Source organism: Caloenas nicobarica, chromosome 9, assembly GCF_036013445.1.
Source record: "Caloenas nicobarica isolate bCalNic1 chromosome 9, bCalNic1.hap1, whole genome shotgun sequence".
NCBI classification, from domain to species: domain Eukaryota; kingdom Metazoa; phylum Chordata; class Aves; order Columbiformes; family Columbidae; genus Caloenas; species Caloenas nicobarica.
In genome coordinates this window covers 20930654-20958224 of record NC_088253.1, presented here as the reverse complement: position 1 = coordinate 20958224, position 27571 = coordinate 20930654, and the positions used below count along the sequence as shown (strand labels likewise).

At 44.8% G+C, this 27571-nt stretch overlaps 1 protein-coding gene across 1 annotated transcript; it reads right to left on the bottom strand.

The window, feature by feature from the left end:
• Positions 1 to 909: 909 nt before the first annotated feature.
• Positions 910 to 26813, bottom strand: ATP2C2 (ATPase secretory pathway Ca2+ transporting 2). The gene is made up of 27 exons (XM_065640740.1): positions 26715 to 26813; positions 21646 to 21756; positions 20280 to 20396; positions 18659 to 18748; positions 18540 to 18575; positions 18386 to 18447; positions 17110 to 17218; positions 16880 to 17029; positions 16717 to 16785; positions 15845 to 15920; positions 15365 to 15431; positions 13985 to 14109; positions 11846 to 11943; positions 11081 to 11182; positions 10167 to 10256; positions 8600 to 8701; positions 7859 to 8015; positions 6286 to 6456; positions 5595 to 5692; positions 5462 to 5512; positions 4577 to 4743; positions 3866 to 3934; positions 3666 to 3782; positions 2818 to 2965; positions 2174 to 2269; positions 1721 to 1862; positions 910 to 1022 (listed from the first exon to the last, which is right to left on the bottom strand). The coding sequence occupies exons 1-27, from the start codon at positions 26811 to 26813 to the stop codon at positions 910 to 912; spliced, it is 2832 nt and encodes a 943-aa protein (XP_065496812.1).
• Positions 26814 to 27571: the final 758 nt, after the last annotated feature.

Here is a 27571-nt window from a genome sequence, read left to right as displayed (position 1 = left end):
TCCGAACCTTGTGATTAAGCAATCTGTGCTTTGTGTTCCTCCACCTAAAAATGCCCAGGATATATTTGTCAGCAGTGGGTTTAGCTGTGATCTCAACATCTCTCAGTCACTTTTATGCAGCTGTTGATGTAACTGCAAAGCTCAAATCCCCGCTCTGTCCCTGAGTCATCTTTATCCTCACGCGCTTGTGGAAGCGAGTCCCTTTCCCATTAAATCCATCCCCTCCTGTGCCTCAGATCAGCCGCCCGCTTTGCTCATTAATCACAAAGGTACAAAAAAACCCCACTGCGGTGCTGGGCAAACACTGACAGCCGAGGGCTGGCACTGCAGCTCCTCACTCTTTGTGTGACGTCTCCCCACAGTTTCCTTGAGCATCTTGCTGAATCAAGGCTGGATGTCTGGGAATCTGGAAACGCTATAACCGACTCTAGGAAAAGAACTACTAGTGAGGTCTTTTCCATTCTGACTTAATATTAAAGGACGGGTCTAAATCAAACTCTCATTCATACGCTCGTCAGTAACATTTTAAAAATGTAGATTTTATTAGTAAAAATCATTTTGATTTAAATAAATAAAATTTCAGTTTATGCACAATAGCTTTTTCTGTACAGGTGTGAAACTGCATTATTTTATCTGGGACTATCACAGCATTCTTGACATATAGATCAATGTTATAAAAATATACCTGATCTTGGTTTAAAACAGGAGCCGCTCCGGAGGTTTCTGTAGGCAGCTCAGACAGCTTAGGTAGAGCGTGTAGAAGGAACAAACTCTGCAGCAGGAAGAATTTGTTGGTACAGATTCACTTGAGTATCTCCAAAAAGGATGCGCAGCGTCAGAAAATGGTGCATTTGGATTATCTAGCATCACAGCTCCGTTCCAAGCGCATCTTTTAGAGGGAGTTTCGCATCAGTTACGACATCCCTTTGCGTGCTTTGGTTCACAGCAGTGTTTTTCACAGAATTTGACGAGCTCAGACACGATGAAAACGGAGGAAGCCAGTCCGGTGAGAAACAGCAGGTCTGCCGGGGGGAAACAGAGTGAGATGAGCGCAGCTGGATTTTGTGCTGGGCAGGAACCCCCAGTTCAGGGTCTTCCTGCAGCAGATGTTTGTGCTGGTGTAACTCCGTAGCATGGCCTGGCCGTGCTTTTGCCAGGTGTAAAATCAGAGAAATGACTGCGGTAAACAAGGAGTAGCCGTTACAGGCTGTTGGAATCGTCCACTTGAGTGGCAACCTCTACATCAATAATTTGGGATCACTGAGCCCTGCTTCTAATGAAGGGCCCAATGCAGATGCAACACAAAAGAGCGTGGTAGAGTTTGCTTGGGTTAAAATGGTAAAACGCACATTGCGCTTCAGCTAGGGAACGTTTACCCCGCTTTTGCAAAATATACTGACTGCACAATGGTTCTACATAGATTTATGTAAAGAAATATCATCACACAGAGCTCATGGAAAACCTTGGCATGTCTGCATTTACATGCATTTATGTGCAGTAAATCAAAATTCAAAACCTAGGGCAGGATAATATCATTAAATATTAGTACTATTTGTGTATAGCTATGTGTGTGTATATATATACATATAGGTATGAGAGCTGTTGATTGATTGTCCCTACCAGCAATCTGCTGGGACCTATCATATAACAGTTTGGCAATCCCATCTGCTTTTTAAAGTGGCTTTAAAGAAAAAAATATATCGTTTATTTTGCAACTTACCGAGCACTCTTAAGTTCTCTGTCTGGAAGATTTTTTGTAAAGGAGGGACGTATATAACAGCCAGCTGTCCCAAAAATGACCCGAGCACAGAATACAAGAACATGCGGTTTCGAAAAAACCCTATTTCAAATATCAGCTTTGTCTAGAGAAGGGGAGAAAAAAAAAAAGAAATAAGAAAAAGAAAAAAAAAAGAGAAAGGTAACATTTCCCACCCTCCTGCTGGTACTTGAATGTCACACTGTTTCTTTCTATGTAAACTCTTCACTTTTTGAAGTTATATGAATGCTAATTTAGAGCTACATAATTGAAAGTGTAATTACAGTTGAACTATGACGGACAACTACTTATAAATATGATAAAAATCATGCTGCTTTAAATGACATTTAAAAAAAACCTTCCTATGCAAAATACTAGAATTCTAATGGTAGTGTTTTGCTGACAGAGCGATCTCACCTGAGAGCGGCACGTCAGGGCATTGAAGAGGTCAAAAAACACAAAACAGGTAAAAGTCATTGTTGTGGTTCGAGGAGTTATGCCACTTTTCGGATTCTGAAAGCACATGTCAAAATTCAGGGGTTAGCTAAGCCTTACAAAAATATGTCAGTTCAACAGGTGAATTAAATATTCCCTTTAATGACCTCAGTCAATTTGAAGTGTAGTAAAGCAAAGGAATTAATCTATTAAAGATAGCATTAATTTCTCTCTGCTAATTGTTGAGTTTATGATCTTATCAACCGTGTTTTAAAGGGGAATATGAGGAAAGATTATTCTAAATTAAGTCACTTAAACTCTTATAGTAACAGCCCCTATTTACAAACTGCAATCTATAGTACTAATGTGCTTGGCATTTCTACGTCTATGGAAGTCTACAGGTGAAAAGTACCTTAAAGCACTGATACCATATCAAGTAATAGTTTTCCCATTTCAGATAGAAAATTGGAGGCAACACAAGAAGGCAGAAGCAGAGGTAGGAGCTGACGCTGGTTTTTTAACCCTCTGGATGTATTTCAGAACGTCCTTCCCATGCACTTCAGAAATTGCCCTTCACTTTGTTCTGCACCCTGAGGAGAACAAGATAGGACTGCAGATTTCCTCACCTCCTTCCAGAACACAAAGAGGGTTCCACTGATGATAATAACAGCTGACATGAAGATTTTCAGGATCAACGATTTGCTGAGTATAGTGTCAGTGACACATCGGGGTGGCTGCTTGATGGTGTCTTTATCAACAGGTTCAACTCCCAAGCTGCCTCAAAGAGAAGCACAGGGACATGTTCAGGCAATGCAGATCATCCTGAAATGGTACTGCTGATAAACCAGCATGGATCTGGAGGATGAAATTACTTGAAGTACAGCATGAGAGACACCAGTATTCTGGCAGGGGTACATAAAGCCCCAAATTTGCCAGCCAGACGTATGGTAAAGCTCTTTTTTTTGCGTAACAAGCTGTGAAAATGACCTATTAGACTACCATGGTGTATCACAGTGGTAGCCCATCCCAGAGGGACAGCTAGCTGTGAGATTGTGGCCAACAACTCTTCCATGCTTTGGAAGTAGTAATTATAATTATCAGTATCTGTAATTAGCAGGTGGATGAAGTTCCTAAGTCTTGTGATTTTGGGGCATATACCCCCTTAGGTACCCAGCGTTCCCTTGCCAGTCAGATCTGCAGGGCTACTAGCCAGTGGTGCACTCAGGACAACAGACCATTTGTTCTCAGAAAGTGGAATAATTAAGGGATTCCACCATAAAACAGGAATTTGTAAAACCTCAAGTAAAACTGAAGTAAATGCTTTTGGAGGGACTGAGGGAACAAAAGTACAACTTGTCTTATCTAACCGCCAAATGATTCGCACATTAATAAGAAATCATAACGGCTTGTGTTCCTAAACCAAATTCAGACATATTAAACCCAATAATATTTCGTTTATTTAACTCTTCCATACCTCTGGGCTGGCGGCCCATCCATGATGATGTTGATCCATAAAATCTGCATAGCATTGAGTGGATTTGGTAGGTTGAGCACTGTTGACAGAGTAATTAGGCTCAAAGCCGAAATGCTCCTACAAAGGACAAAAAAGACATTATTCTGCATGGCCTCACCCGAAAGGTTCTTTCACTGGAATTGAAGGAAACAGGAACTTACGTGCTCAACTGGAATCGGACAAAATTTTTTATGTTGTAAAATATTCCCTTTCCTTCTTCTATTGCGCTCCTGGAAGGGAGAGAAGAGTTTATTAAATAACTAGCACTCACACTATTTTACATTGAGCTCCTTGTAACACTTAAAAGACGAGTTGTCTTCTCTAGCATTTCTTTCAGTTGAAATTCACACTCCAGCTCGAGGAGGACATCAGTGCAGCTTCTCAGTTAAAATTACTTTATCAGGACTAGTAGATCTGAAAAGCCTGGTTTGTATGGCCAGGTCTTGGCTCACAAAGCAGGCAGGTGAACCTATTTATATCCTCACTCTGCCTACTCTCTCTGCTGAGAACCGACAGAGCATTGCAAATTATGTCTCTCCTCTGAGCTTCTTGGATGAGGCAGAGAGCACAAGTTATGATCTACCCAGACTTCCAGGTGCTTTCAAATCCCCGGTTAGCTACAGCAATGAGAAACCAGGGGTTTTAGATGAAAGGTGGCTTTGTCCCCACTGCTGGAAACAAAAAAAGTCATTCCCATGTATGCAGCTGAAAATGAGCCAGACCCACGCTGGGTATCTCCACTTACTGCCCATTGACTTCCATGTCCTGTGTCTTGCGTTATTTCTAGCCACACAGCAGACTTGTTGCAATGGACAGCCAGAAAGCAGCTGAAGTGAGAAAGTGTCTGACAGCAAGAAAGTCGCTAAACCTACATTACTGTGGAGAAGTCATCGTCCACGAGGATCATGTTGGCAGCCTCTTTGCTGACGTCTGTACCAGCTTTTCCCATTGCAATCCCGATATCGGCAGATTTAAGGGCCACGGCGTCATTAACACCATCTCCTGTCATTGACACAACAGCACCAGTCCTCTGCAAAGCCTGTGAGAGGGGAGACGTGAGAGCTCTGAAGCCAGGAGAAGATAATTAAGTTGACAGTCACAGGATTTACACATAAAGTTGAAAGAGAAGAAGTGCTACCCTCTTTCCCCAAAAATAAGACCTATTCCAAAAATAAGCCCTAGCATGATTTTTCAGGATTTTGGAGGATGCTCGAAATATAAGCCCTACTCCAAAAATAAGCCCTAGTTACAGTCATTAAAAAGTCAATTTAAATAGTGTCCAAGCAGCTATACATGTAAAAAAGTAAGCATCTTTTGGAGCAAAAATTAATATAAGACCCTGTCTTATTTTCGGGGAAACAGGGTATGTGACTTTGAGGGTAAGGCAGACTTGGCAGCCCACTGAGGACAAAACTCAGACCAAGAATTAAGAGAGTGGATTTTCAGGAGTGTAAAGAAATCTCACAACTCCAGCAGGAGTTAGAAGAGGGGAGTAAAGTCCTCAGAAATCATTCTCCTGATATTACTCTTGCTAATACCTCACTAGTGTCTTCCAAATGACCCAGGCCAGATCTGGAAGAGAAATGCTAATACCTTCAGTGTAAATAGTGCCAATGCTCTAGTTTGGGTTTTACAGTCCTTTAGTTTGAGCTGATCCTGCCTTGGAAGGCCAGGTGGTCTAGAGGACTGAGCACCCACCCCTGCCCTTATATCTTGTTTTTGTGAGGCATACAATGGATTTGAGAGGCTCTTGGTACCTTTATGATTTTCAGTTTGTGCTTTGGACTTGTTCTGAAGAAAATGGAAACCTGAAAAATAAAAAAAAAAACCACCTTGTATTAGAAGGATGCTATTGGAAATAGACCTTGTTTTTGTAATCAAAACCATTACATTTTTGACAGTGGACGATAGCTCTGCCTCTGGCAATTGGTCCAGCTCTTCCCCAGACATGGCTTTCAGCTTCCCATTGCAGAGACCAATATTCTGTCCTGCAAAGAAAAGCCCAAAATGAGATCTGCCCGTCAGCTCTGGAAAAAACCAACTATTTCCTGACTCAGAAGAAAAGAGGCGGCAATTAAAGATTTTAACTGGGAAATATGCCTGAACCTGGGGCACCTGACAGGGCACCCAGCGCTGAGCCGGGCCGGTCACCCTGTGATACAATACCCAGAACTGGAGCTGATACTAAATCTGTCGCTCTCCTCTCTGCTGCTTGTTCTGGGTATTGCTAATGGCAAAATATAAAAATGGGAAACGCAGAGATACTCCCACTCCAAATATTAGTAGAGTCTATAAACCCAACAATGCCATTTGCCTCATTTAAGGGTCTTACACTGAGATTTTGCCATTTCTGGCACTGAAATAATGGAACTAAGTTACTGGAATTTGGCCCATAGGTCATAGCTGATCTATTACTGCATTTAACATGGTTTGTTTCAATGGAAAAGCAAGAACTCAGTGGCATTTAAAACCTCTATTGCACACACAAAAAGAATGATAAAGTTGATTATTAAGTGACATAACATTTGACTGATCTGACAGACATAATATAGACCCACAGGAAAGAAGTGAAGTTTGCTACCTATGGCCACAGCAGTTTCCAGGGCATCTCCAGTGATCATCTTCACCGATACACCAGACTCGAAAAGGACTTGAACAGCTTCTCTCACTCCAGCCCTCGGGGGATCAATTATTCCAACCAGACCTAAAAATGTTAGTTTGCCAAGTTCTGGACCTGAAGCCAAAGCAAGTACTGGAAACAGGGCAAAAAAAAGAAGACAAGAATAAATTATTAATAATGTGTTTCCATACATTAAAATGAACATTTAGAGGAGATATGAAATTGCAGTTTTTCAGCAGAAAAAGCCACTTAAACCAGATCTTTAGTCATTATATTCAGATCTTGTATAGACACAAAAGTTTGGTCCACTCAAATAATACCAGTTTATCTAAATCAGAGCATTTCTGTTTCACACATTTCTCTTAGGATTTCTCTCTTTCTAATTTAAAGCTGCCTACCAAGTCTTTCCTAAATGCAGATGGATTAAATTGGTACAGTGCAATGTTAGACGCTGTTAAACTACTAGGTTTAACAATAGCACGCCTGTAAAAACTTACAACTTTTTTTTTAATCTAAAAACGTGAAGTGTAAATTCGGTTAAACCAGTGAAGCTTCCATCGTGTAAACATCAAGGCTCTGAACATTTTGTCTCTGTTCTTGGTGCCTAACCATACCATTTAATCGTTCTTAAATCACTTGGGGATATTTTGCCAGGGCTTCGTGTCAGCGTTGCTTTGATGATTGAATCACAAAGTCGCAGCAGCTGCCTGAGCTAATCGCTTTTCTTCAGAGCGCTAATTTGCCATTCGCAACGGCAGATGATTCAGATATGGTAAAGCAAGCTCTGTGCACGAGTTACCAACCACAAGACACAGGGCTGCAGAATACGTATGTTAACTATACCGTCTTCCAGACCTGGCTGCCAAGACTTGTTCTCATCTCCATACAACCTGGGAACATGCGCAGGAGACGGTGTCTTTGTTATTGCGTGAAAGTCAGACATTTCTGGAAGGATGTTTTGAGCGATGGAGGGAACGACACGCATAACTTATGTGGGCTGTGCACTGACGTGCAGTCAGGACCAAAAGGAGATCGTTAGATCTGGTCCTAAGAAAGAATTGAACCAAACTTCAAATAAAAATCTCAATGCCCAAGTCCATGTTCTGAATCCTTTTCAAACTTCCCTTCCGTTGCTATTGAAACAACTTCTCCAAAAGCAAAACTTGGCAGAGCAGCCAAGAACCCTTAGATTGGGTTCTGCGCAAAGCTTTTCAATGCAACGCTCAGACCGTATCCCAGGCAATCGCAACGCTCCGTGCAAGAAAAACATTCACCATTCCCAGTGCTCACCTTCAGCTCTTTTCAATCTCACTTATTTAAACCCAGGATAAAAAAAAAAAAAAAAAAAGATTAGCAGAAAGCAAGCAGCCAGCAGACCAAAGACACAGCCCTTGGCAAACTCTCACGAGTACTGTGAAGAGATCACGCAAGTGATGCTAAGGACCGAGCCACTGTCCATCCTAACCAAAACAGATATGGAAAGCATTAGGGCTTAAGCTTAAGGGACACAGATGGGGACACAGTAATGACTGACCACGTAGTCCTGAGGACCCCATTCGCTTTTCCTCCTGTTGGTAGAAGGCTTTCTGCTGAGGCGTGAGCAATAATGAGATGCCACCACTGTTATACAGAGTGCAATATTGGAGAACTTCTTCAAATGCTCCTTTCATGAAGTAAATATCTTCCTGGTCCTTTAAAGTAAGGAGATAACATACTTTATCCAACAAAAAAGAAAAGAGGACATTTTAAAAATACTGATAATGCATAAGGCTTTACATCTTAGGTAAAAAAGATCTTTTGTTTGCTCTTTTACCCGGTTTGTAAAATGCCCAGGTGCATGTATTATTTATAGGATGTGATATTTTTGCTCTTGCCAGTTTTCATGTTCAGCCGTCTCAGGCAGAACAGTAACGGAAACATTGGTGAGTTTTTAAGTGAAGTACAATATCAGCCAAAATGCGCTCATTAACCAGTAAGGGAAAAATGGCCAACATTTTCTTCCAGACATCGTATCTTTCTTCCCCTGTCAGTTATCTCTGAAAAGCTTTTGTTTTCCTGCTCAGACCACTACACAAAAAGTATTATCTTCTTCCATTTAAACACAGCTTTACAAGCTAAAATTACACCCAAGTTGGGAATTTTGAGGTTTGTTCAGTTTTCTCCTGACATAGTTAACTTCTGAAAACATTATTTGCTAAAGAGATACCGCTCCATGCCCATTGTTGAGGAGCATAATTAGAAACACGAAACCAGCCAACACCACTGTTTGCTTTACCTGGTTTTTCAGCGTGCATTTCACAGCCATCCACTTTTGTTCAGAGCTAAACGGAATTTCCTTCTTTCTTACATAAATATCTTTTATGTCAGCTAATTCCATCTAAAGTAAGGTAAAAGAAAAAAGAGCACTGTCATGCCAAACAATGCCAAAGCTTGTATATATTTTCCATGTTAGGAACATCGACTGTTGACCGTGTTCTTCCAGGCAGTCACATACCACAGAGCTCAAGAGAAAACAGGGGGAGAGTGAAACTCATATTTCAAATCCATTTTTTCCTTTTGGTGCCTGATATGGGATAAATTAAACTGGATTTTGAGGCTTGATCCCTGTTGACTTTTGCAAGAACTTGGGAGCTGCACTGTTGTCTCGGGGGCTTTGGGTCGAAGGAGGTTCAGGTCCTTCCCTTAAACCTATGGCCAAGCAACGGGCAGAGCAGATTTATTGCAGCCCAAGCTCAGGCTCCCCCACTTTGCTTATTTCCCAGCCACACAACTTGGGGAAAAAAAAAAAAAAAAAAAAAAAGGAAAACTGCAAATAACTGAATGGCCATTTGTGGATGTGGTTTCCAATTATTTCCTGATGAATTAAACTCAAAAAGCAATTCACCATAAGAAGATCCTTCAGCTATGAAGTACGACAGTCCAAATCAATTCATGCCTGCTTTAGCAGCATGCGTGGGTGCTCTAGGTGAAGCAGTAGTCAGCAGAAGTAGCTTCTAGTCTCTTTGCCCCAGCTCCCATCGAACTAAACCAATTAAAACTTAAAAAAAAATAGAAGACACAACCTCCCTCATATGCTGCTACGGCTTGGCTGCTGAATGGTGGAGCAGAAGGAAGATTTTAATTTAGCATTTAGGGAAGTAAAATGTCACTGTTTTACAAAAAAAACCCCACGTGGTTTCACTGTTATAGTTACAAGCTTTACAAACTAGAGGTAAGCACAGATGTTTGCAGGTTCGTCATTTCTTCAGGCACCTTCTGTGCTTTACGGCCCACCTGAGGTCCGTGGACCAGGCTGTGTAACATCCATTAGACAATACCTTGAGGCATTTTACAGCCTTCTGCCTGTAAGCGTGAATGCAATATTCATAAAAACATCTTGTTTTACATAATCATGACTAGAAAAAAAGCAAAGGCTAGGAGGTGACCCAAATCGAGAATGATCCTCTGCCGTGCTTTCTAGTATGGCCTAGTTTTGCTCATTTTTCGCTGTCTTGTCTTCTCCCTGAACTCTTAATTGGCATGTGCAGAAAATATGAAAAGGGCAGTCCAGCGTGAGCCCAAAATAAATCCATTATGCAGCATAATTGAAGAAATTAACCAAACAAAACAATTACTGCTGTTAGCACAGAAGCTCAGGGAAGGTGTTTGTCCATGACAAGAGGTTTGCACGGCAGAGGTGCACACCTATGACCTTGGGGAGAAGAGACAAGACTTAAACCAGACTGGGGACTTTAAAGAAGTCTGGTCACTGCTGTCAGACCTAACAATTCCACCTCTTCTTCTTTTTTTTTTTTTTTTTTTTTTTTTAGTTTCTGGAAACTTTGAAATCTTAACAATCTTACCTTCATTGCAAGGGCAATGAGAGCTCCTTCTGTGGGCTGGCCCATCACACTGTTTTTCCTGATAATGGCATTATTGACTACACAACCAGCCTAGAGAAAGGGACATATTTACATGGTTTATTTTTTTTCATAACTAATTTTATAGCTTTTCCATCTCTTTAAATGAAATAATGGAATATTGGAGGATGAAGGCAGCCACATCCCGAGAGATGTGCTATTCCCCATAGCAGCATCTCTTGAGATCAATCCTTGTGCTTTCTAAACGCGCTTAGTACATATGATACAATAATATTTTGGTAAAATATTATGTTTTGGATAAATTAACATAAAGCAAAAGCTTATATATATCTAACAAGCTTGATTAATCATAAAAATGAAAAAGTAATCTCTCCTACTAGTGCTGCTAACAGGCAGTGTGGATGAAATCAGACTTCATCTCCATTTGAGATTCCAGCTCGGACCATTTCACTACCCAAAGACTCCGCTTTAGCCTACAGTTGAATGCACAAGATTTTATTTAATGCTAACATGAAGCCCAGAGACCATCATAGTACATTTATAAATTGACTACGTAGCTAGCAAAAGTCGAGAATCTCTCCACATTAAAAACCTTCACGTGGTAAAATTAATTGGTCTCTCGTCTGCCAGAACTGTATTTTTATCCAAAATGCCACTGACACTTTAAGCTGCTGCCTCCGGTCTCTCCCTACATGCGTTATGATCGCTGCCTTTCACCCATAAGCTTCAGGTATTATATCGCAACTACTCAGAGCTTTCCACCAGAATTCTTGAACGAGACAGTTTATTTTAGAGTTACAGAAGTGGCTGTTTTTTCCACACTCATTACCCAAAGTGATCTGTGCAAATGAAAACTGAATGTAAGTAAGAAAAGTTGGTTCATAATTTATACGTACCTCTACTAGTTTCCCAACTGAGACATTGGAAAATTCTTTAAGAATCTCCTTTGATGGCAGAAGATAAACATTTCCATCTCCATTGTAGCCCACCCCACTGACCTGAGGAAAGGAGAGACAGAAAAAGCAAATTTCCCAGTGCCTGCAGGACTGTATTGCATCTGTATACAATGAGCTGCACTTGGGCAAAGTTCCGATTTTGAAGGCGCGCTGGGATTATTCTTTCCAGCTCAAAGCAATTCTTATAGGAAAGGCTGCGGATAATGAAAGTTTATATTACAATAGCTGTAAAGGAACAAATAGAATCAGCTTGTTTTATAAAGAACTTGTCCGTCATGAGCTCAGAAACCTCTTGCAGCTCAGTCAAGAGATCCAGCCCTTTGATAGCAGTGGGGTCACTGGTTTTACCCCGCTGATGACTGGCCTGTGTCTCCACTGCCCTACGTTTTGCATGCTTGCATTCTTCACCCACTTTGCACACAAGTAAATGAGCCAAGCGGATCAGTATCTACAATATTTGCAGAGAACAGCAGATGATGTCAATGAACATCTTTGTTTATGGCATCTGAGCAGCTTTTGTACACTCAGCCCCACCTCTACCTGTCTCCAGCACCTCAACAGCCTCTTTAATGGAACTGGTGATGCACGCGAAACTGCTTGGTTTGGGACTGGCTCAGCAGCCCCCGTTGGGATGTAAATGAACTAAAACCAAATTGGCCTTGCTGAGCTTGAACGGGAAAGTCTGCATTACGGCCTCGGCCATACCTCTGCCTGGAACCCATCCGAGGTCACGAGCCGAGTCACCGTCATCTCGTTGGCTGTCAGAGTCCCCGTCTTATCGGAGCAGATGACATTGCAGCAACCTGACGCAGGAAAGTTTTTAATCAGAACTAATAAATAATGCAACTGAACAACGAGCTTCAGGGCCCTAGTAGAGGGAGAACACGTTTTCCTAATGTTACTCGAACTGCACCAGTGAGAAAAGGGAGAAAATAGTGAGAAATGGATGAGTTTCCTAACAGGGCGTTGTAAGGAAAGGATTTGAGTGCACATCAGAGTATTGTGCACAATAATTTGGATGTGGGATGTGGTAGGAGACATCTGGAGAGGGCCACATTGTCTGGAGCATCATATGGTGGGCGGTCGGAGAAGGCACTGATCTCCTGGGAGCCGATCAATGTTTCCCAGCTGCAATATCACACAACAGAACAGCTGTTATATTCTGAAAAGACATATCAAATTCCCACTCTGCCACATGCTTCCTCAGATGGGCCATTTAACCCTTTGCTTCTCTATATGAGGAATAACAGCCCTTCCCTGCCCCACCGAGGAATTGTGAGGGTAGATGTGTTAAAGACTTACAAAAAAAAAAAAAAAAAAACCAACACCACACAAAAAAACCCCCAACAAAACCTTAAAAAACGGCAGCTAAGAGTAGGAGCTGCCCCACTTGTGCTCTGCTCTGTGACAATTCTGCTTCAGTGAAGCACATATCTTCCAGGGCCCATTTACAACACAATACAGCAAAGGAGTGAATTAGCAGAGTCACCACATGCAGGGTAGTTTCCACTCCCAAAAAGGGGAAAAATGACTTTAATGCAAAAAAAAAAAAAAAAAAAAAGAAGACTCCAGCCCATTTCTACATCTGAATATGTTCCCTGGCTCTGGAGATGACCACACAGCTTGGGCACAGACCCTGTCAGCGTGATGATCACCAGGTAAAAGCCTGGAGCCAATAAAGCAGATCGGGCTGCAATTAAATTAATTACAATTTTGAAGGATTAGCACAGAGCAAAGCTATCATCTTCAATATTCGTAGTCATTTACAATTAAAGAATCAGATAAAAAAAAGAAGGATTATTTTCTTCTTTTTCAGAAGTTTTACAGACACGGCACATTTAATGCGTGGGAGAGAGCAGGTTTTGCTGTGCTTAGACTGTCTTGCAGAGTCCTCGGGCATCTGGCAGTTACGCCTATTTGGGCACAGCCCTACCAGAATGAAATTCTTCATGAGATAAGGCCGTTTCAGATGTCCTGGGTCACAGCAGATACAATAAAATAAGGGTGATAAGATTCCTTAACTGCAGAACAAACAAGGGCGGTTCAAACAATAGCAGCATTTCCAAGGAAGCTGGACGTTAGCTGAAGGATCTGGCTGTGCAGCAGATATGTGCAACTGCATGGGCCAGGCTTGGCATTAAATGCATTTTTTAATGAGTGGTACTAAATGCACAACGTCGTCTTCATACAATGGCCGTACTGACCAAGGTCAGAGCAGCAAAGCCTGGATTAGAGTGACCTGGGGACGAGGGCCAATTTGAAGAAAAGGGAAGGTGGAAGAATAATTTCATTATGGTTCATTCTGCCCTGCAGATGTGAGGATGGGCAGGACACCTCCTCAAGGTCCTCTCTCTCCCTGTTTTCCATCATTCTTTGGATGTTTGGGAGATGGCCACAGAGGTTGCAGAAGGACAAATGCTTTAGTTTATGGCACCAGGCTCAACTTGAAGGGCTGCGAGGTTTTTTGGCAGACACTGAAGAACTGGAGGGCATGGAATGGATCTGCAGGATGGTCCCACAGAATGGGGAGGAGGGAAAACCCAAGCCTTTCAACCCAAGGAGGACACGCATGTCTGCAGAGGGGCCCTGCTCCCCATGGGCCTGTGCCATGGGTTGGGTCACACCATTCCTACCACCTGCCTGTGTTAATATCAGTAAAATAAGAGAAAATGGGGAGAAACACAGAGTAGAAAATGTATTTAAGCCAGAGTAGGTTGCTCTGGCCCAGTAAGCATATTCCAAATTGTGTTTTTTTTTTAAATCAGAGCAAGGCTCACTCTGCCAGCCCGTTGCTATTCCATTCAGATTTTGAAGCCTGGCTGTGTGGCCCCTTTGCAGCCTTACCCAAGGTTTCTACTATGGGCAGCTTCTTCACAATCACCCTCTTCTTGGCCATCCGGAGAACGCCCAGCACCAGCGTCACGGTGACCACGATGGGAAGGCCCTCTGGGATGGCGGCCACCGCCAGGCTGGGACAGCAGAGACACAACAGCTTCAGCACAGGGCTCAGACCACAGGGACCGACCAAAACCTGCCCAAGGGTTGTTTCCACGGGGGCAGTTTTCCAGTTTATTCGTGTGTATCTGAACAGGAGTGCGCAGTGCTTAAGCGCTGGGACTCCTGGCACAGTGTAAATACAAAAGCAGGATATTTAGCCAATCCTCCAACATTTTTTCTGGATGATTTTGACAGAGCAATTACTTATCTTCTTTGCATTGCCAAACAGCATTAATTTCTGGCTAAGTACGGATTACAGGTTGGATTTCATTTCATTTCAGTTATTTAACTGTCTGAGGATGGAAGTTGAATATTTCTTGGTATCACATCTCACACTCAGCCCTTCATCTTCTCTCTTACATGTGGGTACAAACCACAGCGGGACAGAATCAGCTCCCCAGATGTCCCCATGCTGCACACACCGAATCGGAGCAACATCAAAACCTGGAACACCTGACGTGCCCGAAAAATCCAGACACAGTCTGTATCTGTCCCTTAGTTATTGCTTGGGTAACTCTGAACACTTCTAGGAATGTGCAAAAAGAAACCAAGGAGGACATTCTAAACCACAGGCTGCTCTCCAAAACTCAGACTTAACCACTTTTCTTTGCCACTACATCACCCCAGGAGACAGGAGGGTGGGCACCGAGGCAGTATGACTTCTCCGTTATCTCCTCAGCTGTGGTTTTATTTTCATTTCCATAGAAAACTCATTTTCTTTTCTCTTTTTTTTTTTTTTTTTTAAAGTAAGAAAGGATTTATTTTAGAGCCATGACAACACAAAGCAATAGGTTTTATAGGTACTACTAAACCCACATGGTTTATTATGTTTGATTAAGAGGTTGTGCGTGCTTTTTACACCACAGAAAACATGCATTCCTATCTTTAGGTGTGCATCTAGTAAGAACAGGAAAGGTTAATATTTGCTGTTGCCACATTCCCACTAAATTCATAGCACAGATAGGAAAGGACATTCACAGCTGGGTGACGTGGAAATGCCAGTGCAGATTTTCAAAATACCAATTTCCAAAATTAAATAAACTCTCAAACTTTTTTCTTCCTCCTAAACTCTGTTGTAAAGCTCATGTTAATGTCACCAGTGCAAGATCAATATGCATTTATGAGGGTTTTACTTCTCTTTTGTGAAATGTCTATTGTTGTGAACAGGGAATTCCCTGGGGCACATTTCATTAGAAACCAAAGAGAACGGTGCTCTCCAGTCCTCACCTAACTCCGATTGTGAACATGCTGAGGAGATGCTTCCCTTGTAACCAGCCAATGAGCATTATTAAACCTGGTGGGGGAAAACCATCTGATTAAACAAAACTTCAAGAAATTCATACATCTCTAACGTGCTTCAGCTGTTGTTGGAGAACTGAGTATGCAATGAGGCCCCCAAATATCTCCTTCAGAGGTGTTTGGGATTGAACCTCCAAGGTCCAGATAATTCACATCAACAAGTACTTTTGAAAAAGTGGCCCTGGAGCACAGAGGGCATTCCCACCTGACCATGCAAGCATAGAATCATAGAATCATTTTGCTTGGAAAAAGACCGTTATGATCATCCAGTCCAACCGTTAACCAAACACTGCCAAGTCCACCTCTAAACCATGTCCCCGAGAACCTCATCTACGTGTCTTTTAAACATCTCCAGGGATGGTGACTCCACCACTGTTCCAGTGCCCGTGAGCACCGTGTTCAACTCACCGATTATGCCAAAGGAGAAAAGAGTCAGTTGCTTCCCCAGTCTGTCCATGCTTTTCTGGAGAGGTGTTTTGGGAGTCTGGAAACATTAGAAAATAGCTGTTTTTCTTCGCTTGTTATGCGAGATGAGAAGACGATGGTCAGGTCAGAACGAGTGACCCACACAGTCCTGGTTATCGTTACCGTGGTCCCTGATATACCCCAGTGCTTACCCACCCCAAATCCCCACGGGGGTCTGCTGGGCACAGACAAGACAGGCAAAAAAGTGGGAGAAGAGACAAATTATATTTATTTACAGCTGGGGAGCCAGCATAGAGGGAGACCAAGGGCTAAATCTGGAAAGGACCTTAGCGATCAAGTCCAGGACTGGATAATGTGTGTGCAAATCCTCTGGGACAGGGATAAAAAGTCTGGACGCCCATCCCTGTCCCAGAGATTTTGCACAGACATTATCCAAAAATTTCTATTTCTGCTTTTCTGCAATTTCTTGCGTTGGTGGCTCAAAAGTTAGCTAGTTTCTAGATCCTCATTTGTGTTAGCTCAGAGCTCTGACCCATGAAATTTTGGCATGTATAGAAGTTAAAGTTTTATATATGCAGTGGAAAGCATAGCGGGGGAAGGGAAAGAAGAAACCATTATGTTTAGGTGACTACCAAGTTAGACCAAGCTGAGCATCACAAGTCTGGATTTAGAAGCCTAAATCCTGCTTATAACCTTCTTTTTTGGATACAGCAGCTGGGTTTCCCTCAGTCACACAGGGATTTTGTAGCAGAGACAGAAATGAAGCCAGTGCATTAACTCTTGGAACTGCTCTTTCTCACAAACTTTCATCCAGAACATCCACCATTTCCAGAGACGCACAGACATTTCTTTACCTCTTCAGCTTGCATCATTTTGAACACCTCTCCAAACTGTGAATTTTCACCTGTCCCAATAACTACACCCTGAAAAGATGGAAAAAAAGACAGAGGAAGATGAAAAAAATCTACAGATTCTGTAACTGACATTGAGGAAAAGATCAAGGCTGATAGGACTCACTTTTCCCTTCCCGTACCGCACCAGGGTCCCCATGAAAACAACATTGCTCAGCGTGGTGATGTCTCCAGCTTCCAGCAATACACTGTCAGTCTTGTTACAAGGCTCAGCTTCTCCAGTAAAACTGGATTCATCCACTAGCAGATCTGTAACCTAATTAAAAAGATGCATTTCTGGCATCGTTAAGACGAGAAATTTCTCAAACTGGTTCTCGTACGTGTAGCTGTATTTACCTCTATGAGCCTGAGGTCTGCAGGAACCCTGTCGCCAACAGACAGATAAATGATGTCTCCAGGCACAAGCTCTCGCGCTAGAAGATGCTGCAGTTTTCCTTCCCTTAGGCTACATGAGACGAGCAGAAAAAGAAGAACGGAAACCAGCCTGTGAGGTTTTTATTCCTTCTGCAGGCTTGGGAATGTCACTGGCAAGAAAGCAAGAGCCCTGCCCTTAAGAGCTTCCAATGTAACTAAGAACGTAAAATCTTCACAGCAATGAGGAGTGATGATATTGGGCTCAGTTTTAATTCATACGCAGTTTTAATTCATAAACAGCTGGGCAAGTTATGGAAGACTTACATTTCAGCAATAAATGATTTAAACAGTAACTCTATAGTAGCTAGGAGTGACAAGTCCTTTCCTCATGGCTCACGCTTTAAATAATGAAATGCAGATTATTTAACCTAAAAAGCAGCTTTTTTTTTAAAGCTAGAACTACCCCTGACATTTCACTATTGTATTAAAAGTACAGCCTTTCAAGTTGTTGGATGCTTCTGGTGTCATATAATAAATAAATGAACGAAGATCAAACAGTGGCATTTGTAAAATCCAGGCCTGGGTGAACTTTGGAGCAGAAGAAAACCCCACGCTGATTTTGCAGTGCGAGGTTTCTCTGAGCCGCGCAGCTTATTTGTGCTGGCCGTGACAAAACTGATTTGCAGAGACATGAATAGGGAAAGTGCTTTCTATAATCCAAAGCACTGACAGCGAACATCAAAGCAGTCAGGGCAGCGGCACCTGATACCCCCGACAACTGCTCCATGGGCACCGGTGTGACTGTGGCTGATCTGCACCGAAACGCCTGGTGAGCCCGCGCCCGGATTGTACATATAGCAACGGGCAGGCCTGGGCAACGAAACCTCCCTCATAAGCCGTTCTGTGCCAATTCTCAGGGGCGAAACCACCCTAGAGCCGAAAAAATACACAGGTGAGGTTTTTCCTGCACGGGGATCAGCAACACGCAAGAAGCTGTGGGGACCCTTACGTGTGGTGTGGGGTGGGACGTTTCTGGGAGCCTCCAGTCTCCCAGCATTTATTCAATTCCTCTGGGTGCCTACTTTAAAAATCAGAGTTATTTCATCCTCTTTCACTGCTGCACCCATGCACGGTGCTGCCCCTACACAGACCCATTACGTGCATGACAACCTGAAGCATTAATAATTCTATTTTGCTGATCGGTTCTGCCCTCATAACCCAAACCCTGCTATAACCCACCGCCGCACTCACGCCTCACCAGTTGCACTCGGGGGGCACCAGCTTGTTAAGTTCTTCCAGAGATTTTTCCGAGCGATATTCCTTTTAGATGAGAAAGGAGAAGAAATCCAAGTTACACGAGAGGGCTCGCTCATGACAGCCCTGGCCAGGGAACTGAGCTCTGGTTGACGTACCTGGATGAAGGCCACGGTGACCACGATGAGCACAGCCTGCGGACAAAGAGACGTTACAGATGTGGGCACCCCAGGTTTTGAGAGCGAAGGGTTGGGGGTGCCGGAGATGTCCCACCTACCATGGCGATGCTCGCGGCGTCCTCGTACTCTTTCGTGATGACGCTTACCAAAGCAGAAGCCAGCAACAAGAGAATGAGGGGATTCTTAAACTGAAAAAATAAAACCAAGCTGCAATATCGAATTAAATATGGAGTTGCTGAAGCTGAGCTGGCCTCAGATCTCATCAGAAAGGATTAGACATGAGGTTTTGCTGCAGGGACCCTCCTTGCTGGTGACAGCAGCGTCGCGGACAGAGCGGGTGCAGCACCTGCGGTTGGGCTGAAGCTGGATCTTGCACCCATATAGGGGACAGACGGCAGCAGGGGACAGACGGCAGCAGGGGACAGACGGACAAGGCAGAGGCTCACACCAAGAGGCACGAGTTTCCCCTCCGCTCGCACAAGCAAGGCTCGCCTTTGCAGGCACACAGGGCAGGGCTGACTCTAAAAGCTCCTTGGAGGCACAACGGGAACAAACAAAAAGTTTATTGTCTTTCTAGAATTTGAAACCAGAAATCCTCTTTTCTTTCTTCCCTTTAATTAATCTGCTAAACTCTGCGCTGTACCCAGCACTACGGGAGTCAAATCCTCACTTTTTTCTATTTTAAGCACAGATTTTAAGGACTTTTCTCCTACCTGGGAAAGGTAAAGCTCTGTTTAGCTAATGTGGGAATTGATGTAAAGGAATTAAGCCAGGCAAAGACACACCTGCCTGTTTTGGGCAAAAAGAGCACGGTGATACATGGTAGGAAAGTCAAGGTTTACATTTATTCCCTGCTGAAGCCAAAGGTGAAAGTCCCCTTCGTTTCTCTTTAGAAAGACTGGGCTGAAGAGGGTGTTTTACAAAAATAGCAGCTGGAAGAAGCCACGTCAAGTGTCTGCTGAGGAACAGCGCTCAGGTGCAGGGGTGTGAATGGTGTGGGATGGCAAGCAGCTCTTCCAGAGAGAATGACAGGTTGGGGCAGGATCAGAGATGCACCAAACAGTTTGTTTGGTGTCCCCGTAGGAAAAAAAAAACCCACAAAAACAAAAAAAAAACCCTACAAAACCCAACTTATTAAGGAGTAACATTAAGAAAAAGCACTATCTCACTTTTTATTAAGAATAAAGGAATCCTTGAAGAGATTTAGTGATGACTACAAAGTATGTGAAGAATATTGATCACATCGGAAAAAAAGAGATAACACATGGAATAAAAAGAAAGTATTTCAAAGCAACTACAATCTTCATGATCCAGCTAAGCAAGAAGAACATTTTTTCTTCACTGGGGTAACTGAAACCAGAGTGGCTTTCAGCTACTGATGGTTTTCCTCAAAGCTTTCCCGAGTTTATCACTTGCCCTAAAAGGAATAAATATGCTGCAGAAATCAGGTCACTGATCTGTGGCTTTTGATTTGTGGGCTGTGTAGAGATAAAAAGGTTTATTTTTATGTTAAGGTGTTATCTTCACATTAAATGACCCCACAATCTCAATCTCAAAATGGATTTCCCAGGGGAACAGTTTCTGTATCCCGGGCACAACCTGTTCCAAGGCTGAATCTGTGGAATTAGAAACCCTGAATATTTCAATGTAGAGACACGCTCGGCCAAGCCAGCCAGGGGTTTTTGCCAGGAAATGAGAATCTGTGGAGAAAATCCTTACCTGGTCTAGATATTTCTTCCATATCGGCTCTGCATTCTCTACTGAAAATTCGTTCCAGCCATGTTTTAACCTGCGCTGTAGCACAGAAAACTCAGAGAGGCCAGTTTGTAAGTCAACCTAGAGGGAAAGAAAATAAAATAAATAAATAACCAAGCCAAACCAACTATTACATATTGTAGAACAGCTTTAGAAAACTTAAGGTAAAGCTACGTTAAAAAAACTGTAAGTAGACCAGGCAAGATGTTCATGCTTCAGCCTCCACAAAAACCTACAAATCTATCCACTGTTTTTCTGTTTAGGTTTTTATTTTTGTTAAACTATGAAATGTTACCACCAGCCATCACAGAAACCCATAAAGTAAGCATGAGTTAATTAAAAAGTTTCCACAAATGAGAAACCATGTAATAGGTGACAAATTAGAAATGTCAAATAGTAAAGAATTGATTTCTGGTTTCACTGTACAGTTAAAGAAAATATAAATAAAAATACCCTGACAAAATTCAAAGAGAACAAATGGAGAAGGAATTTTGCCTGGACTTAAAAAAAATGGCAAGGTCAGACACCAAAATATCGCTAGGCATTATAGCTTCCCCTGGTTGTGGGGACTCAGCCTTTCCAAATTTCCACATTTTTTTCAAACGTGGGGTTAAGTGTGAGTTATAACACCAGTTGTTTCTTTTCCCAGGGGCAAACTCCAGTGCAGACCCAGTAACTGGAGTTTCCTTCCTGACCCCCAGCATCCGTCCATCCCTCCGGCTGCATCCCGGCTGGGGCTGCGGGGGAGCCGGAGCGGGACTGGGGCAGACCGGTCCTGCCGCCACAAATGTCCCTGTCACTGCAAACGTCCCTGCCAGGATGATGGCTACAGCTCCGCTCTCTGCTTGGGGTACGGACAGCGAGGTGAATCAATATCTAGCAATTCCAGCTGCGAGCGAGCTTTTGAGAACGCATCACATAAACGTGATGAGTTTTGCCTCTGAAACGAAACCCGCTGCGAAAAGCAGGGAAAAAGCGCTGTAGGCACTTGCACGACGTTTTCATAGGAGCCGCCGATGACTGGAGCGGACGAGCTGCGCAGAGCCCGGCCAGCACTTCGGGTTCCAGGCTGGACAATCGAGTTCTTCCACCTGCAGCTCACGGAGCCGCTCACTTTGGTGAAATCCTCCCCCGGGGACAAAGCGAAGCACAAATGCCCAAAGCTGAGCCTCGGACACAGCCAAGGTGAGGATTCATCCCGCAGAAAGGCAGAGGAATTGGGTGCTCCAGGACTTTGCATGTGAAACCAAAACCCAATTCGCTCCCTTCCCACACTCGGGTTACACAGACTATGTTGCTACGTTCACAAAGACCCATAAAAACCCCTTACGTTCAAAGCTTTGGCCAATTCTTCTTTATGCCATTTACACGCATCTTTCGGGGGCAGAACTTTCACCTCCTTCTCCTGCTCAATTATTTTCAGCTCACGCTCCTCATGGATCTGAGTAAATGAGATAAAGCAGTCGTTAGGTGAGAGCACAGTTAATAACAGCATTTCAGCATCTCTTTGCTGCTTCCCTTAATCCCATTCCCTCACCTTGCCAGCTGTGTGACTTCGCAGTCTGCTGAAACACTTTCTAAATCACAACCATTAATCTCATTCACTGATTAATCCTTATTACAGCCCCAAAGCCAGGTGCACATTCTTACAGTGGAGTAAAGGCTATTAGGAGCTGGATTACCAAAAAAGAGAAGCACACACCACTGCTGTGGTCAGAAAAGTGTGCCAGGCTCTGCTATTTGCAGGTACCCTGCCCAAGATGAACATTTTTCCATGCCAGTGTCTCAGAGCCCACTGCGCTAAGTAAGGAAAACCCCTCTTCCCCTTGTTAGAGACATAAAAACTGAACAGAAAAGGTGAGCTAGAAAAATCTCTGAGCCAGTGGGAGAAAGCAAAAGTCTCCTCTCTCATCTCCACAACTTTTTTCCTCCACCACCGGCTCTGCAAACGTCTCTGAGCAGGACAAAACCTTCCTGCCCCATCCAGGCAGCCCGAGGGCTGCGCTGAGCTCCCAGCACCCAGGGGCTCAGCATCCCCACCTTCCTTCCAAGATCCCTCGTCTCCTTTTCCAAAATGCTCCTTCCAGAGCAGCAGCATCACCTGAAACCTCAGCCAGGCATACACTGGAGGAGGTGTGGCTGCTATTGCAGGGTAAGTGCGGAGACGAAGAAATCTCACCCTTCCCAAGGGACAGGAAAATCCGTTCCCGTTTGCTTTCATTCACAAAGCACAAGGGGGTCTGTTCAGTAAGAGAGGGATCCCCGGAGAGCTCAGCCCTGCAGTCGCCTCTCGCTCGGCAAGGAATTTGGCACCGGCTCCCCACTACCAGCACCCTGGGGTGTTTGCTGGGGGAAACATTCGGGTCTGGCTCATAGCAACACCTGAGCCAGGGTCTGGGAGACTTCAGAGGTGCATGAAGTGGCATTTGGGGCATTAGCCCTTCTATGAGCGTTCAGGAGGTTGCTAGGAACATCCAGTGTTTTTACCATCTAAAGCCTGAGATAAATGCAGAAAACCTCTTCGGCAGAATTGGTTTCTGTCTTGCAGCTTCTGGAGAGCTCGTAGCAGATGAGATAGGAGCACCTCTAAGCCCTGCTCCATAAAAAGGCTTTTCCCACTTCCATACATTACAGCCCCCTTTTTATCGCTGTTTACTGACCCACAGCACAGCAGGTAACACACGAGATACCAGCATCGACCTGCTCCTGGCAGAAACCCAGAAGTGTTCGCTGTGATCCCTTGGTCTATGCAGTGCTCATTTAGAAGCCATTTTCCCCCAGGAACAACACAGCTTTCCAAAACCCCAGCAATTTGCCCAGGATTTCCAAGGATTTTCCTGCTTCCATGTGTCCCTCACGCTGGTGACCACATTTTGCCCAAAGAACCTGCAGTATTTCTCCACCGTTTTGAGGTCTACTAGCACCAAGCAGCAGCCTTATTTCAGCATTTCCTTAACAGATGTCCCTAGAAGGAACAAAAATATCCTTCCGTGTTTAAAACTGATGATTTATTCCTAGTTGTGCACCCTACTCGTGCAAATTCATCAGTTCCATATAACTTTGTTGACTCCCAGACCCTGCAAGACCAAAAGCCACTCATGCACCTGAGACAGAAGGACTTGCTGGGAAGGAAATGCAGGGCTGTCACATATAGAAACATGCCTTACATTCATTACTGAGCTGATTTGATTAATGAGGTTTCTACAGGCTCCTCTGTGCTGCCAATGGTACACACAGGTACCAAGGCACAGCCCTGCCTCAAAGGAGTTTAAATTCTAATTAAAGGAGCAGGAGGGCAGGAAGAGACTGGGGCACGAGGGTAACATGCCTACAGTCCCCAAGAAGCCAGGGCCCAGCTCTATCGCTAATATTTACCTTTGAAAAGGCGTGGAGGAAAAGAATGACAAAAGCGCACGGATGTGCAGAGCTGTACGCAGCCAGCACCGGCTGCGGATCAATAGAAATGCTGGCAGCTCCACGCTCCTTACAGCCAGGGGCCGTTGTGAAATGAACAGCTTTATTGGGATGAGCTAATTTGCATTGATTAGCTTACACCTGGAAGTGATTTCCCCTGGATGAACGCGGCACAGCTTTTCCTACCAGATAAGCAGCTCCAGCAATGCACAACTTTGAAATGTATCATTGGAGTCCTGTCTCCTGCCTCTGCAAAATGCTGCCGGTGCTGAGCCCCTTCACCCCTAAAAACATCCCACCCCGTGTCTGTTAGACACCAGGCGGTCTCCTGAGCAAAGCCCTTCATAAACCAACCGCTCTTTGTGCGTTACTTTTCTATTCACATGGTAAAACAGATGTCGGCTGTCAACATTTACCCATTTACATTTTTAACCTTTGTCCTTTAGGTATAACTCAAGCATGAGAGCGCGCAATTCCATACGGCAGGGCGAGGAGAAGTTTTAAAAAAAAAAAAAAAAAAAAGATTAGTAGTTTATTTATTACTTTGCGAGATCAGGAGATACGGGAGGCTGTAAAAAGCAGCTGGTGGTGGGTGGGAGTCGCGCGGCAGCCTGGCCCAGCACCGCGGCATTGCCGGTACCTGCGCCGCTGCCTCCGCATCCCTCGCCCCGAAACAATCCGTCCGTTGTTGCTCCGAGCAGCCCATGCGGGAAAGAAGAAAGCGTGGGCCTTTCTGCAGAGTACACAGCCCTTTTTGTATACCCTGGCAAACAGCTCAAAAGATTGGTTCTCGGGATTTCCCCTCCCCTTCTGCCTTTACTGAGGTTTTGTATATTTTTTTCCCCCTGTCTTAGGTGACTTTGAACCAGCTAGTGTATCATGATCTGGTCAAAAGTGGGCTGGGTTATTTAGTTTAACAAGAAGCCCTTTAAAACATTAAGCAGAATCCCTCTTCTTGTATATTCTTCACCCTTACTAAAAGAAATAAATCGAACCATTCCCTCAAAAGCCCTTTGCAAAGAAAAAGGAGATGTGACCCACACAGTGCACAGGGGTTGTTTTCACTTCCAAACACACATAGACACACAGGTACATGTGCTTGTGCACACATACACACACGCGGACGCTCAGAAGAAAAATCTTTAGATGTTCTTCAGATTGCTGCAGGAAACACACGGTTTTCATAAACCTCAAATCAGCACCACAAAAATCCCCTGTGATTCTGAATGAGCCGCTGTAGAAAAAGCGACGACACCGTCCGCGGCAAACGCCAGACAGAGGCTGCGCTTGTGCTTTGATGTGAGAGTTCAGTGTTCTGTCCTCTCCGGATAACACCATCGCCAGAGCCTGCGAGCTGGACATCACCTCGCAGATACCACCGCAGGCTTTTCCTTCACAGCCCACAATTTGTGGATTTATTCTGGCTCAAGTCCCATCACATCACCTGCACTCACATCATTAAGGCCCAGGACAACCCTTTGACCAAAATACGTAAGATCCATAAGATTGAAAGTGGCCTGTTTTCAAATAAAGCAGCAAAATACCATCCTTAGAAGAAATCTGGGTCATTTACCAGCCTAAACCATAGGCTGAGAATATGTTCTTGATTTATCATGTTTCTGTTGCCATTTTGCATTGCTGCCTACTTTCTCTGCCTTCACCAAAACACCGGTCATTTCCCTGCCCTGTTTTAAGTGTATCGCACTGCATCGACTAGAGCTAAAATTCAAGAAAATCTGGTATCATTATTTGTATCATTATTTATCTGGCGTAACAGAAATGGTATCGCCAAAGAACAAGCCAGACTAATTGCCAGTGGCCTCCTGCCTCTGTATGACCAGAAATCTCAGCTTCCCATCAGAGCGAGATTACAGACACTTGCTCTAATCTCATCAAGATGTTCCTTTCCTGGGATTTTGAGCTATGTTTAAGTAGTCTAGAGCAGCATCGAACAGCACACTGCATGGTGCACAGGGTAAGAGTTCAATGTCTTATTTTCTTCTCTCCGTAGCACCGACCAACCCCCATACTGGAAAGACAAGACTCAGAAGAGAGGGGAGGATTAGCTGAAATGACATCTGAGAAAAGACTTTCGTCAGACAGTCACAGAAAAGAACACGAATATCTCTAAGTGTGCGGATGGTGCTTGTTGGGACGGGACTAAGGGCTAACCCTGCAAGCTGAAGGAATTAGAAAACCAGGTTTGTGTGGGAGGGCGCCCAACCAATCTGTGGTGTGGGAGAAAAAAACGGGGCTTGAGCAACGGAAATTCCTGTGCTGTGCAAACATGATAATAAGATGATCTCAGACCTGAAGGTTTTGTGGCAAAACCCAAAGAGAATAGCAAACGTGACACCTAAACCACCAATGGCCACTCCTTGGTTCGTCTGCACCGAGGAGAGGTAGTGAAGGGAGAAGGGAAAAATCAATGTTCATACATCAGTATTTTCAACCAAAAGAAAGCATTAGTTCAAAGTGGAGTCTGCAGGTCTGAGCTAAAGCTCTTCTCAACCATTCGTTAACAGTAACAACGGCAGCAACAGGACAAACGAGGGATCACAGCCCATCCACATGCGACTGGCACTGGTGACAGTGGGTACCCCCAGGACAGGGCCAGTGTCGCTCTTTAAAGGGCGAACCCTTCTGCTGAGACAGCGTTTGCATTTTGTGCAAGCCTCACACAGTGCCCATGGCCCGCACAGCAGCCGCTCTGCTACGAGTTTTGTTAATTTTGAACCTCCTCAGCGCACCGAACAATGTTCCCGGCCGGGACTTTGGCCTGAGCTATACGTCCTGGGAGTATCGCATAGAAACATCTCACCCCGCTGCCTGGTAAACATCATTAATGTCGTCCCCTGTTGTGCAGAGACAGGAGAGCGCAGCAGCAGCAATATCAAGTTACCCGTGGGACAAAGCAGACAAATTTAACCCAAATTATACAAACTATTTCAGCAGGTCCAGGCAAGAGGCACAGGCAATCCTCACCTTCTCTTCCTGCTCGCCGCTTCCAAGGGGCTGATATTTCTGCGCGAAGCGTAAAAACGACCTTTTCTGGAAGAGTTTGGCGAAACCTCCTTCTACCATCTTCGCAGCGCAGGGGTGGGAAGTGTCCCCGGGGGCCAGCGGGACGGGGCCGGTGCCACCCGCTGCTGGCAGCCCTGGCTCAAATTCCCCGGGCAGCCGGGGCTGTGGTCGCAGGCAGGTCGCAGGCAGGTCGCAGGCAGGTCGCAGGCAGGTTGCAGGCAGGTCACAGGCAGGTCGCAGGCAGGTCGCAGGCAGGTCGCAGGCAGGTTGCAGGCAGGTCGCAGGCAGGTCGCAGGTCGCAGGCAGGTTGCCGGCAGGTTGCCGGCAGGTTGCCGGCAGGTCGCAGGCAGGTCGCAGGCAAGTCGCAGGCAGGTTGCAGGCAGGTCGCAGGCAGGTCGCCGGCAGGTCGCCGGCAGGTCGCAGGCAGGTTGCAGGCAGGTCGCAGGCAGGTTGCAGGCAGGTTGCAGGCAGGTCGCAGGCAGGTCGCAGGCAAGTCGCAGGCAGCGTTTACCTGCCGCCAAGTCACGCCTTCGGCCGCGGGTGCTGGAGGGAGGGAGGCTGCGCAGCCTTGGAGCAGCGACGCGGGTGCTTCGCCCACAAAACCAAGGGAAGCCCGTCCGAGCGTACGGCCGTGGCCGACGGATGAGTGAGGCGGCCCCTATGTGAGCGCGCAGCCGGCACCTGTAGAGCAGGTTGAGGTTTCGCAGCTCCGTGTTTTCCTCCACCCTCTCAAAACTCGTTGCGGGAGGAGCGTCGGCGGGTGCCGCATCTCGGGCCGGCAGATGGGGAGGGTGTTCTGCCGAGGCAGGACAGGTTAC

Coding starts and splice junctions, on each gene's coding strand:
- ATP2C2 (XM_065640740.1), bottom strand. CDS start 26,813: ATGGTAGAAGGAGGTTTCGCCAAACTCTTCCAGAAAAGGTCGTTTTTA. Junction 14,110..15,364: donor ATGTTCACAATCGGAGTTAG/GTGAGGACTGGA, acceptor CTGCTGTCCCAG/CCTGGCGGTGGCCGCCATCC. Junction 10,257..11,080: donor CAGTTGGGAAACTAGTAGAG/GTACGTATAAAT, acceptor CCCTTTCTCTAG/GCTGGTTGTGTAGTCAATAA.